The 15,199-nt window shown below is 43.3% G+C and overlaps 1 protein-coding gene across 1 annotated transcript in view; it reads left to right on the plus strand.

Annotated features, from left to right (window-relative positions):
• SIPA1L2 (signal induced proliferation associated 1 like 2) overlaps window positions 1-15,199 on the plus strand; it is a 922,756-nt gene that overhangs the window by 536,492 nt on the left and 371,065 nt on the right. Inside the window, exon 9 of the mRNA XM_030198133.1 lies at window positions 11,730-11,987. Within this exon, the coding sequence (XP_030053993.1) occupies window positions 11,730-11,987 (258 nt within the window). The remainder of the gene's footprint in view (window positions 1-11,729; window positions 11,988-15,199) is intronic.

Consider the following 15,199-nt stretch of genomic DNA (forward strand, 5'->3'; position numbering starts at 1 on the left):
CATTTCCACAAGTGACCTAAATTTTCTCTCTGCAACAGAATTTTGCTCTGGTGTATAAGCTACTGTTGTGATATGCTGAATGCCTTCTTGTTGTAGAAATGTGCGCATGCTTTGTGAAGTGAACTCACCACCATTGTCGGTCTGAAGAACCTTTGGTTTTCTTTCAAATTTATTGCTCACCATGGCTACGTATTTCTTCAGCATGTCTGTGACTTGACTTTTTTCTTTCAGCAAATAGGCCACACAGTATCTAGAGAAATCATCCAAGAATATTAGCACAAATCTGTTATTTCCCAATGATGGGATATTAAACGGTCCACATAAGTCACTGTGTATTAAGTCCAGTACTTTATTACTCCTATTTCCTGTGTATGCAGGAAATGAGGGTCTCACACCTTTTTGAGTAACACAGTCTATGCATTTCTCCATTTTACCAGCATCTGCACTTATCTGAATGCCAGTGGCTAGTTGCCCACTGTGAAGATCCTGGATCACCTTAGAATCACGATGTCCCAGGCGGCGATGCCAGATTTCCAGACTACATTTACCATCATTCTTCCTTACTTGCGCCAGATGTGAGGCTTCACCTGAAATGCTCAGTTTATAAACATCATTATGCATAAAAGCTTCAGCATACACTTCATCATTTTTAGAGATTGTGCACTTACTGTTTTCAAAATGAATCACAAATCCCTTCTTATCTAATGTAGATACACTAAGCATATTGCAAACTGCTTGGGGAATATACAAGACATCACTTACAGGAATTTCTTTAACTTCATTAGACACTTTGCATTTTAAGAATCCAATGCCTTTTGCTTGGATCTTAGCAGTCCCTGCGTTTGCAGTATTAAGAATACCTTCTTCTGGACTCATCTCCTGAAAGAAATCCTTACAATTGGTTAAATGGCATGTGCTCCCCGAATCCAAAATCCAAGTACTTTCATTTGAATTATTATTTACCATAGTCAAAGATTTTTCTGCCATTAGAAAGCCCTTATGTTTATCTTTGTCTTTCATACATTTCCTGGTTGGAAAATTCTTTTCTTCCATTGGCTTAGGTGAGCTAGAGGGAGTGTTTTGTGTTTCCTTACACCATTTAGATACATGTCCCTCCTTTCCACATGAATAGCAAATCAGCTTGCCCTTGGGTGGAGTTTTCCCATAGCTCCGCCTTCCTCTGTTCTTTGCCAAGAAATTTGTTTCATTTCTCTCTGACTTGCTTTGAGAACACATCTCCTCAGAATCATTAATTATGCATTCCTGCCTTAGTTTTGATGCTGCCTGTTCAAAAGATTGCCCTTCAATGGCTTCATTTACAGACCTAAAAACATCAAACTTCTTTGATAGTGAGGTAAAAAGAAATGCTCTTTTCAATGCATCACACATGGGAATTCCAGAAAGTTCTAACTTTTGAAATGAAGACATAAGATGCATAATGTGATCATTACATTTACTTTTATCCCTTAATTTGGTTTCATTCAACTCTGCCAACCAAATTGGTTGCTGCTTTGCATATGTAGTTGCATACATAGTTCTCAGTTTATATAAAATGTCCTTTGGTGTATCTTTTCCCTCCACTAATATGGCTTGTTTCTCTGAGAGAGTTTCCAAAAACATGCACTTCACATAATAGTTTGCATTGTCCCATTCAGCCATATTTTCAGCTGTTCTGTTTTGGTCTAAGCATATATTTAGTTTCTTTGCTTGAAGGAGACATATGAATCTTAGTTCCCACTGCTGATAATTAAATTCAGTTAATTTAGGCACCTTGAGAGAGTAGAAAAATGGTGAATTTCCTCCCTCAGCCATTTTCTTAGCCTTGCCTGCTGTTTGGTGAGAGACAGACTGAATCTTTCTTTTAAAACTTAAGAGAAAAATGTGGCTTTTTTACTGCCTGGTAATATTTCTCTTCTTTTTCAATTCCTGGCCCTGGGCCCATAACCCTTTTGTTGGATTATTTGTAGTAAATAATTAGCAGATTTTAGTACACACAGCTTCAGCTTTAGAAATGTTAATTTCTTTCTTCATCTCTCTCATACACCCCAGAATAATTCACTGCTGAGTCACTTTAAAGTTGAAGTAACAAAACATCTGTTTACTCACAGTTTGTAGTTAGATTATAATCAGACAGGCTTATATATACATAATACTATACATTTGGATTATCAGCTCTTTCCATGTGCTTAGATGGTAATGGATGCTCACACCACCATAGATCCTCTCAGGTTAGGAGAGACCATGAGCTCCATGTGCTGTGCCTAACCCCCACAGGAAGTTGCATAGCTGTGACCTCTCTAAGTAATTCACATCAGAGGTCACAGAGTAATCACAGAGAAAAAATTGGTGACAGGCAATGCATGTAAAATACAATACATTCCAACAATATGTTCTTGGAATTGTTAAAATAAATATAAATAAAGAATTTTAAAAAAATCATTGTTCCTGCTGGATGCGTCGACAAATATATGTGGACTCCTGCACTCCTATTACAAAAGGCTCTACATTTGGCACAGTCTTTTGTAAAATACAAGGGGAACTCTGAATGTCCCAATCTGGATGTCTCAATTCCCATCTCGATGTTCTTTGTAAAACTGAGCTGTCTTTGTAGAACTTATGCTCTGTGTTAGTAAGTCACTTCAATGTAAATGGCAAAGATGGCTGTAGAATGGAGGAGGCAACTTTTGTAGGAAAAGAAAATATTCCTCATGGATGGGTGAATCAGGTAGTCGGGTTGGGTGATGATGGGGCACATATGGGATTGCAGCAACCGAAAAACAGAGAAATCAGGAAACAAACCCTCTGTGTATTGTCCAACAAGAAACAGGAGAAAGTAGGCATGGACCAAACAGACCAATGAATAAGCTTTATTGAAAAAAGCATCTCATATAAAAAGGGGTCACATGCAGTGTATACCACAATGACAATGGATTGAAACAATCATATTTCCCTCCAACTGTCTCTTTTCCAAGCTGAAGAGCCCTAACCTCTTTAGCCTTTCCTCAAATGAGAGGAGTTCCATCCCCTTTATCATTCTGATCGCTCTTCTTTGAACCTTTTCTAATTCTGCTATATCTTTTTTGAGATACAGCGACTAGATTTGAACAGAATACTCAAGGTCGCACCAAGGAGCAATACAGAGGCATTCTTGGTCTTATTTACCATCCCTTTCCTAATTATTCCTAGCATCCTGGTTGCTTTTTTGTCCGCCACTGCACACTGGGCAGAAGATTTCAATGTATTGTCTACATTGACACCAAGATCTTTTTCTTGGTTGCTGGGAACAGGCTACCACAAAAATACTTTAAAGCATTTTGCAGTATTTCCTCAAGTTACGTCTGAGTCTATCCCCTTTCACCTTCATCCTATGCCCCCCCTCATTCCAGAGCTTCCTTTCAGTTGAAAGAGACTCGCCTTCTGTGCATTTATGCCACATAGGAATTTAAATGTCTCTATCATCATAGGCGCCGACTCCGTGGGTGCTGTGGGTGCTCGAGCACCCCCAATATTTTATGGACCGGATGTTCTCTTCCAGCCCAGCCAGAATTTTAAAACTACTACTACCCTCCGAGTTCCAAGGCCACCCCTCCCTCCGTCCGTCCGAATTTTAAAAGCCCTCTTCTTACCTCGCGTCAGTGAAAAGCGTACACTGCAGGCTCGTCGACGCTTCAGCCTTCCCTTCTGTCTCTCGGCTCTGGTCCCGCCCTCATTTTCTGTTTCTGCAAGGGCGGGATTAGACCAGAGCCAAGAGACAGAAGGGAAGGCTGAAGCGCCGACGAGCCTGCAGTACATGCTTTTCACTGACGCAAGGTAAGAAGAGGGCTTTTAAAACTGAGACAGACGGAGGGAGGGGGGCCTTGGAACTCGGACGGAGGGAGGGGGCCTTGGAACTCGGAGGGGGCCTTGGAACTCAGAGAGGGGGCCTTGGAGAGGGGGGCTGGAGGGAGGGGGCCATGGAACTCGGAGGGAGGGGGCTTGGAACTCAGAGGGGGGCCTTGGAGGGAGGGAGGCCTTGGAGACTCAGAGGGAGGGAAGGGAGAGAGAGAGGGGGGGAGGGAAAGGAGAGAGAGGGGGTGGGCGGGCCCCTGGAACTGGGAGGGCGGGTGGGAGGGACTGTAACTCTGAGGGAGGGAGGGGGGCTCAAACGCGGAGGGAGGGGGCGGGGAAGAGGGGGAGGGGGCAGGGAATGCACCACCTGTAAAAAAAAAAATTTCAGCACCCCCAATCATTTTGAAACGTTGGCTCCTATATCTATCATATCGCCCCTCTCCCACCATTCTTCCAATGTATACACATCTTTTAGTCTGTCCCCATACTCTTCATGACAAAGACCACTGACCATTTTAGTAGCCACCCTCTGGACCAAATAAATCCTATTTATATCTTTTTGAAGGTGTGGTCTTCAGTACACAATATTCTAAATGAGGTCTAGCCAGAGTCTTACACAGGGTCATCATTGCCTCCTTTTTTCTACTGGCCATTCCTCTCCCTATGCACTCAAGCATCCTTCTAGCTTTCTCTGTCACCTTTTCTACCTGTTTGGCCACCTTAAGATCATCACATACGATCACACCCAAGTGCTGCTCCTCTTTTGTACACAAAAGTTCTTGACTTCCTAAACTGTATTGTTCCCACAAATTTTTGCAGCCCAAATGCATGACCCTGCATTTTTTTAGCATTAACTCTAAGCTACCAAATTCCAGACCATTCCTCTATCTTCGCTAAATCCTTCCTCATGTTATTCACACCATCAGGGGTATCTACCCTATTGCAGATTTTGGCATCATCCACAAAGAGGCAAACCTTATGAGACAGCCCTTCAGCAATATCGTTTATAAAAATGTTAAAAAGAACCGGCCCAACAACTGAACCATGTGGCCAGAAGCGTACCTAGGTTTTGTCATCAGGAGTTAGGCATCGGTGTGAGGCTGAAGGGACAACCCACATAGACGCCATTTCATTCAAAATATATTTGGAGGAGTGACTGTGCTCCCCTTGCACCTCCACACCCAACTTACGCTTCTGCTTGCGGCACATCACTGGTAACATCCTTTTCCTCAGGATGAGCTCCATTTACCACTACGCTCTGTTGTCTTCCATTCAACCAGTTCCTAATTCAGTCAGTCACTTTAGGACCCATACCGAGGGCACTCAGTTTATTTATTAGTTGTCTGTGTGGAACCATGTTAAAAGGCTTTGCTAAAATGTAAATACACCACATCTAGTGCTCTCCCTCAGTCCAACTCTCTTGTCACCCAGTCAAAGAAATTAATCAGATTTTCCTTGGGTCCTATAATTCATTGGATTCCAAAATCCTTAATATTCTCTGTTTTAAAAACATTTCCACAGACCTGCTGGCCTGTAGTTTCCAACCTCTTCTAACGCTTTTGTGGAGATGGACCACATCTGCTCTTCTCCAGTCCTCCAGGACCACTTCCGACTCTAGAGAAGCATTGAAAAGGTCAGCCAGCAGAGCTGCTAGAACAGGTCACTGTCACAAGTGCATACACTTACCCCAGCTTTATGGCTGGCATACGTGGTCATGCCTAACTTATAGGTGTGTAGGTTACTCTAGTATTCTGTAAAGGAAAGTAAGCACCTTTGTTCCTTTATATAGAATAGATGCCTGTTTATAAGTGCCCAGCTGGTGTCACCAGTTCAATATCATCAGCTGTTCATAAATTATATTCAGTCTTTCCTCAATATATATAGGTGAATTCCCTCCCCCTCGCTATCCGAGCCAAAACTTCCCTACAAAAATTCAAACCTCTAATTAAATCCTGACTTTTTCAACAAGCTTTCCCCACAACTTAAACAGAGTGGTTTTGGTTTGGATATCTTCCGGTGTGTAATTCTTTTCTCTGAATGGTTTGCTGTCTTATCTGTCCCTCTTTTAAAATGTTAGCTTTCTACTTTCCTATCATAAATTGTAGTTCTGCTTTTGTGTGTTATTTGTTTTATTTTTAATTTTGTACACCGCTTTGAACTATATGTTTGTAAAAGGCGGTACAGCAAGTCTAAATAAATAAATCAGTTCCTCAAAAAATACTTACATCTACATGTAGACAATTTCAAGCAGTTCTCACATAATATATAATGAGTTCATCAAGTTATCTGAGAATTACTTGTAAACCAGTAGTGCTTCAACAAACGTATTCAATCTTCAATAGATATATACACTCAAAAAGCTATCCTACTATAAACCAAGATATCAGTCTCTTCCCCCCCCCCCCCCCCAAAAGGAGGAAACTGTTACCTCGAATATAAACTTGGGTGTTTATATTCAAGTGTTTCTCCCCTCCCCTGTGGTGACCTACTCCCCCCCCCCCCCCCCATTATGTGCAGCATTTTTGCTCCCTGCCCCCCCACCACCACCACCACAATAACTGGGATTTCTCTCCCTCTCCTAGCCCTCCTACAATTACAAGCACTTCGCTACCTCTTTCTTCCTCCCCCCCCCCCCCCCCCCCGCCCATGACCAACACTTCTCTTCTCAAACCGTTCCTCAATGACTGGCACATATGTCCTCCATCTCACCCCACTCCCATTGACCGACATTGCTACCTCATTCTGTAGCTGATGTTGACACCAGTGCAGTGCTGGTGCGGGGCATCTGCACATGCTCAGGGCTTCCCTGCTCCCACCCTCTCTGAGAATCTTGGAGAGAGCAGGAGCCAGTAGACGCAGGCCTTGAATATACACAGATGCTCAAGGCTCTACACCGGCACAGCATTGGTGTTAGCAACAGAAAGAGGCAAGAGCAATGCCAGACATTGAAATGGGGGGGGGGGGGGGGGAGGCGGGGCACAGAAGTGCCAGTCACCACAGGGAGGGGGAGGAGGAGTGAAATGCCAGTCATCCGGGGAGAGGAAGACCAGAGAGACTCAAATATAAATCAAGATCCCAATTTTTGGCTATTTTTCAGGGAGGGGTTAAAAAAATCATGGTGTATATTCAAATATATATGATAGATAGATAGATGATATCAGTTCCTTCAAACATTTCCATCTATGTGTAGACAGCTTATCTGAGAATTATGTATAAGCTGGTAGTACTTGATTCGACATGCCATCATGTTTTGAAAACCTGATTCAGGGAAGCACTACTACTTCAATCCTAAACTACATTCCTGTCCATCCACCAACTTCTACGTACTTTCAGTTTCAATAACTAAAAGAAACATGGTGTTGGCATCTTCTTATAAAGGTATATATCAAACTTCTTCATCCAATCCAGAAACTTTCAAGAACCATATGATCCTTCAAACTAATGACATCTACTACATTTCTGCATTCAAACTGGCTGGTGTTAGTTTTTAGCAGGGCTTTTTTTGAGGGGGTACTGAGTACCGGCACCTTTTCCGTTGTCTGCTAAAATTGACCTATGGACCCCAACTTTTAGTGCAAGAGCTGAGGCTCTACACACCAATTCTGCCTTGTCATACATTCTGTGACCGGTTGCAGGGGGCTTGGCTATTGTGGGATGGGTCCCTCAGTGATTACCCCACCCCTGAAGAGTGCCCTAGCATTTGAGTACCGGCACCTTTTTTACTAGGAAATATGCACTGGTTTTTAGTAAAATAATCCAATACTTTTTTATGTACTTCAGTTTGGATTTATGATCCCCTCCATGTCAATTCTTGTTCTTCCATATCAATCACTCACCAGCAAAACTGTTGATGAATTCTTTATATATTATGTGAGCATTGCTTCAAAATTATCTACACATAGATGGATCAAGTTCAAATAAATGCTATATTTAGCCTTGCCATTATGCCCGTGTATGTTCTTGGTTTTAGAATTTCCAGTAGAGGGCCATGTAGAGAATGACATTATCCCTTTAAGTAGAAGAAAATGAAATTTCATGGCAGCAAGTGCTTCTTTATTTTGGTTCTTCTCTTCTAAAATCATAGCATGTCGTAATTAAAGTCTAGAATTTTACATATTATCAAAGTTGATATGGTGGTGTTCGTAGAATACATGATCTGTTATGAGAGAAATTTCATTGAGATCATATGTGCATATTTAACAAATCTCAAAAAATAATCACTTCTATCAAAAACTCAATGTGATGTAGAATACATAATAAATACAATGTACAACGTACATTGAGCCTGCAAAGAGGTGGGAAAATGTGGGATACAAATGCAATAAATGAATAAATAAATAAATCAACCACCCCAGTCCCCCTCCCAGTATCTAAAGCACAAATATCACATGACCCACCCATAATCTCATAAACCAAAACCCTACATATAAAACAGTATAATCTCCAAAATATCCTTATGCTTTAGTATCTTTAAAAGTCACTCACCATCAACACTCTTTTAGAAAGGTGAAGATAATTTGTTTCTATACAAACCCCATCTGGCAACTTTTTCCACCATCTAACACAGTGGCCACTGTAAATGTAGTGCTTTGCAGAATATCTTGTAAATGCACAGCTTAAAATTCAATGCGAAGAAATGCAAAGTGATGCACTTAGGGAATAGAAATCCACGGGAGACGTATATGTTAGGTGGTGAGAGTCTGATAGGTTCGGACGGGGAGAGGGACCTTGGGGTGATAGTATCTGAGGATTTGAAGGTGACGAAACAGTGTGACAAGGCGGTGGCTGTATCTAGAAGGTTGTTGGGCTGTATAGAGAGAGGTGTGACCAGCAGAAGAAAGGAAGTGTTGATGCCCCTGTATAAGTCGTTGGTGAGGCCCCATCTAGAGTATTGTGTTCAGTTTTGGAGGCCGTATCTTGCTAAGGATGTAAAAAGAATCGAAGCGGTGCAAAGAAAAGCTACGAGAATGGTATGGGATTTGCGTAACAAGACATATGAGGAGAGACTTGCTGACCTGAACATGTATACCCTGGAGGAAAGGAGAAACAGGGGTGATATGATACAGACGTTCAAATATTTGAAAGGTATTAATCCACAAACGAACCTTTTCCGGAGATACGAAGGCAGTAGAACGAGAGGACATGAAATGAGATTGAAGGGGGGCAGACTCAAGAAAAATGTCAGGAAGTATTTCTTCACGGAGAGAGTGGTGGATGCTTGGAATGCCCTCCCACGGGAGGTGGTGGAGAGGAAAACGGTAACGGAATTCAAACATGCGTGGGATAAACATAAAGGAATCCTGATCAGAAGGAAAGCTCAGGAGCTTAACCGAGATTGGATAGCAGAGCCGGTAGTGGGAGACGGGGCTGGAGGTTAGGAGGCGGGGATAGTGCGGGGCAGACTTCTACGGTCTGTGCCAGAGCCAGTGGTGGGAGGCGGGACTGGAGGTTGGGAGGCAGGGATAGCGCTGGGCAGACTTATACGGTCTGTGCCAGAGCCGGTGGTGGGAGGCGGGGATAGTGCTGGGCAGACTTATACGGTCTGTGCCCTGAAGAGCACAGGTACAAATCAAAGTAGGGTATACACAAAAGTAGCACACATGAGTTGTCTTGTTGGGCAGACTGGATGGACCGTGCAGGTCTTTTTCTGCCGTCATCTACTATGTATGTTAGCTTGCAACTAGGGAGGAATCACAGCTGAGGTGTGGAGAAATGTATGAGCAAAAAAAAAAGAGAAAATTGCACTTTCAAGGTAATCTTACATTATACTGTCCTGACAACATAAACTAGTCATATTCTTGCAGTAGCACAGCTCAAGGTCTTTGCATATTAGAGGCATTTTTTTAAGTGGGTGCTTCTATTTACGAGCCCTAAGGCTGTGTGGTGAGATCCTATTCTGTAACGTTATCTGGGTACCCAGGTTCCATTATAGAATACTAGTGTAACACAGTGTCAGCACATCTAACATTTACATAACTGCAGATACCAGCCATAGACCTGGCATAACGGCAGAAGCCTAAATGTGGCGGGAACACTGATAATTTACTGTACTTTGTAAGATACACATATAAATGGGAGTCTGCCAGTACTCCGTCCGTGTATACGCCCCCTCTCCTTACATTTACACCCTGTGTAAGTTAGGAATGCAGTTACAGAATAATGCTTAGGTGCCCTGCTGGCACGTATGCGTGTAAGTGTACACTTACATGTATAAGTGCTAGTATTCTAGACATTTATGTCTGGAAGGGGCAGGTAAATACATAGTAACATAGTAGATGATGGCAGAAAAAGACCTGCACGGTCCATCCAGTCTCCCCAACAAGATAAACTCATATGTGCTACTTCTTGTGTATACCTTACCTTGATTTGTATCTTTCATTTTCAGGGCGCAGACCGCAGAAGTCTGCCCAGCACTAGCCCCGCCTCCCACCACCGGCTCCACCACCCAATCTCGGCTAAGCTAGCTTCCTTCTCCATTCCTTCTGAATAGGATTCCTTTATGTTTATCACACGCCAGGGGCGTAGCCAGCCTTCCGTGGGGGAGGGGGCCAGAGCCCGGGGGGAGGGGGCACATTTTAGCCCCCCCCCCCCAGCGCCGCCCCCCACCGCCGACATTGCCGCCCCCCCCTCCCGCCGCGAACCCGCCGCCGCCGCAGCCTACCTTTACTTTTGCTGGCGGGGGATCCCACTCCCCGCCAGCCGACGTCTTCTTCTCAGTCGCTTCCTGCTCTTCAATTTGTTTGCTGACGTCCTGCACGTTGTACGTGCAGGACGTCAGACTCAGAGAACAGAACTGTTCTCTGAGTCTGACGTCCTGCACGTCAGCAAACAAATTGAAGAGCAGGAAGGACTGAGAAGACGTCGGCTGGCGGGGAGTGGGATCCCCCGCCAGCAAAAGTAAAGGTAGGCGGCGGCGGGGGCGCGTTCGCCAGGAGGGGGGTCCTGGGGTGAATCTGCGGGGGCCCCAGCCCCCTCAGGCCCCACGTAGCTACGCCACTGTCACACGCATGTTTGAATTCCGTTACCGTTTTCATATCCACCACCTCCCGCCGGAGGGCATTCCAAGCATCCACCACTCTCTCCGTGAAAAAATACTTCCTGACATTTTTCTTGAATCTGCCCCCCTTCAATCTCATTTCATGTCCTCTAGTTCTACTACCTTCCCATCTCCGGAAAAGGTGCGTTTGCAGATTAATTTAAATGTGACAATTCAGCGCCTAGATTATAGAATTGCCCCTAGTATGTATAACAAATTGGCAAGCTAGCAATGTAACTTGATCACCATAACTTGGAAGAACTTTGCAGTGTGCCATGTTGAGTTTGAGGAATTATCTTGTGGGGAGGGGGATTGTTAACTTTGTTAACTGTGGTGGTATGCGGCATCTGAGCCTCTCACAGCCATGGGCTGAAGTGACCCCAGATATTAGATGCCAGGGCATGTGTGGCTTCTGGCATTACATATCTGGGTCACCTGGAAGTTATCCAGGCATCAGGCAATCTTCAGTTGCTCAGTTAACTTTAGTGTCCTAACTTTATGCAGATTAAAAATCGTTGCTAACCGGCTAACTATGCGCTCCACCCATACTCCACCCCCGGCCTGCCGCTAATCTAACCAGTTAGGAGATGACCGGTTATCAGTGATATTCAGTGGCACTAAATATTGTGTTCTAGGTTGCTCAACGGGGTGTAACTGGGCAGGAGCTCCCAGTTAAACCCTTTTGAGTATCAAGCATTGTTTTGTTTTCTTTTCTTGTGGGGATAGCACAGCATTTGCCATTGTTTCATATCTATGCCACCTGATTTTCAAAGACCTGCTTGTATATTGCTTAAGGAAGTGTTTGTAAGGTGATGGGTAAATTTGTGTATCATTCTTTGAAACGCTTCTTTTCCATTGTGTGCAGGGGTTATTCAGAGCTGTGCAGAATCCCCATGGTGGAATATAAACTAGACAGTGAAGGTACGCCGTGTGAGTATAAAACCCCTTTCAGACGGAATACCACCTGGCACAGGGTGCAGACTCCTGCTAGCCAGACTCTTTCCCACGCCTCACCTATCCTCAGCACAGCTGACAGACTGCCATGCAAGCAGCTGCTCCAGCAGACTCCAACAGCCATACCTCGTAGCACTTCCTTCGATAGGAAGCTGCCAGATGCTGCAAGGTACAGTATACTCTCTCCAGTTCCTGTCACTTCTTAAATAGTGTGCTGGGAGGTCTCTTACTGCTTAACATAAGTTGCTGATTTCTTTTTTAAACTGGATAAAGTAGTGTGGTTACCTTGTTAGTCCACTTTAAATGTAATAATAACTAGAAATAAAACAAAAGAAAGGCAAATAAGGTGATACTTTTTCATTGGAGTAACTTAATACATTTTTTAACAGCTATTAAAGGCAGAATCATCTTCAGGTTAGGTTCGAGCAAAAGGTGATAATCAAAATATATATAGTGAAATTTGAAAAGCCTTTCGATGAGAGTCTAGAGGGAAAGGTAGGGATAGGGGTGGGGGAAGAGTGAGTGAATTAAAGATCTGACTTTCAAGGCTATTATGGAATTTGTGGCTGGTTCATTCTTGTCGGGACAAATCACAGTTATTGTACTTATTACATGCCTAGTTGCTCTGTCAATCTCTGAGCAAGGAACGAGGAGTCACCATGCGTGGCACTAATCGGCAGGCCTAAACTAAGTGTATAAATGATATTGGATAGCAGTTTAATAACTTTTCAGCCCACCTTGCTTTGCTCTTTATTATATGGATGGTATTGGGCCTTTCAGTCAGATATTTGATTCAATGTTATCCATTTAAATTATGAAAATACATGAATAGAGAAGTTATGTCAGTGAACATATAAAGGGCAATTCTCTGAGTTAGAGCCTAAATTTAGGCACCAATAGTGTGCCTAGTTTATAGCCTAGTAGCACTTATGTGCATGATTAGTTGGCAGTTATTAGCACCTAACTCAAAGCCAGCTATGTTGAGTGAGTTCCGGGGGGGGGGGGGGGGGGGGGGGCAGAGTCAGCACTTCGCTGCTTAAGTTTTGATATTCAGCCCTTAAGCAGCCAGGTTTAGTGCATAAATGGGACCACATAAAAGTCTGTCTTTAAGTGGTAAATATAGACTTAAGTGACTTTCATGTTAGCCGTCTCAAAAATAACCGGATATTCAAAGCCGAAGCCCGGACATTATATCCCATTATAGAATTGATGCTAAGTGTACTCCTTTGTGGCGCTTGAAATGAGACATCAGTTTATAGAATTGCCACCATACCTTCTTTTGAAAATGGTAAATATTCTGCTTATTTTCGAAGGAGATCGCTGGCCATCTTCTGACACAAATCGGGAGATGGCCAGCGATCTCTTGAACCCAGCCAAATAGGTATAATCGAAAGCTGATTTTGGCTGGAGCCAACTGCTTTCTGTCGCAGAGCCGGCCAAACTTCAAGGGGGCATGTCGGTAGGGTAGCAAAGGCGGGGCTGGGGCAGGACAGGGGCATGGTCACGAGATGGCCAGCTTTGCCCGATAATGGAAAAAAGAAAGCCGGCTCTGACGAGCATTTCGCCGGCTTCACTTGGTCCCTTATTTTTCAGGACCAAGCTTCAAAAAGGTGCCCAAACTGACCAAATGACCACCAGAGGGAATCGGGAATGACCTCCCCTTACTCCCCCAGTGGTTACCAACTCCCTCCCACCCCAAAAATATATATATATTTTTTGCCAGCCTCTATGCCAGCCTCAAATGTCATACCCAGCTATCTGACAGCAGTATGTAAGTCCCTGGAGCAGTATTTAGTAGGTGCAGTGCACTTCAGGCAGGTGGACCCAGGCCCATCCCCTCCTACCTGTTACACTTGTGGTAGTAAATGTTAAGCCCTCCAAAACCCACTGTACCCACATGTAGGTGCCCCCCTTCATCTCTAAGGGCTATGATAGTGGTGTAAGTTGTGGGTAGTGGGTGTTGGGGGGGGGGCTCTGCACACAAGGTAAGGGAGCTATGCACCTGGGAGCAATTTATGAAGTCCACTGCAGTGCCCCCTAGGGTGCCCAGTTGGTGTCCTGGCTTGTCAGGGGGACCAGTGCACTACAAATGCTGGCTCCTCCCATGACCAAATGCCTTGGATTTGGCCGGGTTTGAGATGGCCGGCATTAGTTTCCATTATCGGCAAAAACCGATGCCGGCCATTTCAAACCCGGCCATCTCTGACATTTGGCTGGCCCCAACCGTATTATCAAAACAAAAGATGGCCGGCCATCTTTTTTCGATAATAGGGTTCGGGACTACTCTTTGCGGCCGGCACCATTCGATTATGCCCCGCCACGGGACCAATGCACTATAAAAATACAAATAAACAAAATTTTCCTAGTTAAGAATCAGTTGTAAAGTGAGAATAAAGATATGGAGTGGAGTGGAGGAATGGCCTAGTGGCTACAGCACCGGTCTTGCAATCCAGAGGTGGCTGGTTCAAATCCCACTGCTGCTCCTTGTGATCCTGGGCAAGTCACTTAACCCTCCATTTCCTCAGGTACAAACTTAGATTGTGAGCCCTCCTGGGACAGAGAAATATCCAGTGTACCTGAATGTTACTCACCTTGAGCTACTACTGAAAAAAGTGTGAGCAAAATCTAAATAAATAAATCAAGGTTTGAAAGTTCAAGACCACTGTGTGAGAAACTGCATTGGCTTCCTATCAAGGACCGGATAACTTTTTGTTTAAATATATTTTATTGAAAAGACAGGTTCAATTCTCCAAACAGAACATTTTTAAAAAAAAAATTTTTATTTATAACCATTTTAATTTTTACAAGCGATAAAACAACTTGCTGGAAATACAGAGAAAGTTATATGTAGGAATTATTTCAGTCAGGTAATTCTATTCTCTTCCTTAGACCACTAAATAGGTAGAGTGAAACAAGATAAGGAGATCAATTAAACAGTAAACAGAAAAGAAAACCGTGGTATTAACCTGATTATCCCCAGATATTACTCGTCCAATCATTATTCCACATTGATCATCTGGTTGGCTTCTTCAAGGCCAATACGGTGTATAGTCAAATCATTTTATTGAAAACATACCTATTGTCCAATATCAGTTAGAAATAATACATCTGATTACATTCTTTCTCTTTCAAAAACCAGAAGTTATTTAACAATACTTATACTTAAGTCTCTAATTCAAATCCCACTGATTAAAGTAATCTCGGTTTTCACAGGCTTCACTCCTTTTAAAGTAATAATTTGAGGAAATATTTCTGAGGAAAACTTTAGGAGTCATACCCGGAACTCTGGGAAAAACAATAATCTCGATATTAATCATCTATAATAATATTCATTTTATTATTCAAAATTTCTGGTCAATTATCATTTTCAAAATCATAACC

The sequence above is a fragment of the Microcaecilia unicolor genome, chromosome 3 (genome assembly GCF_901765095.1).
Source record: "Microcaecilia unicolor chromosome 3, aMicUni1.1, whole genome shotgun sequence".
Lineage (NCBI taxonomy): Eukaryota > Metazoa > Chordata > Amphibia > Gymnophiona > Siphonopidae > Microcaecilia > Microcaecilia unicolor.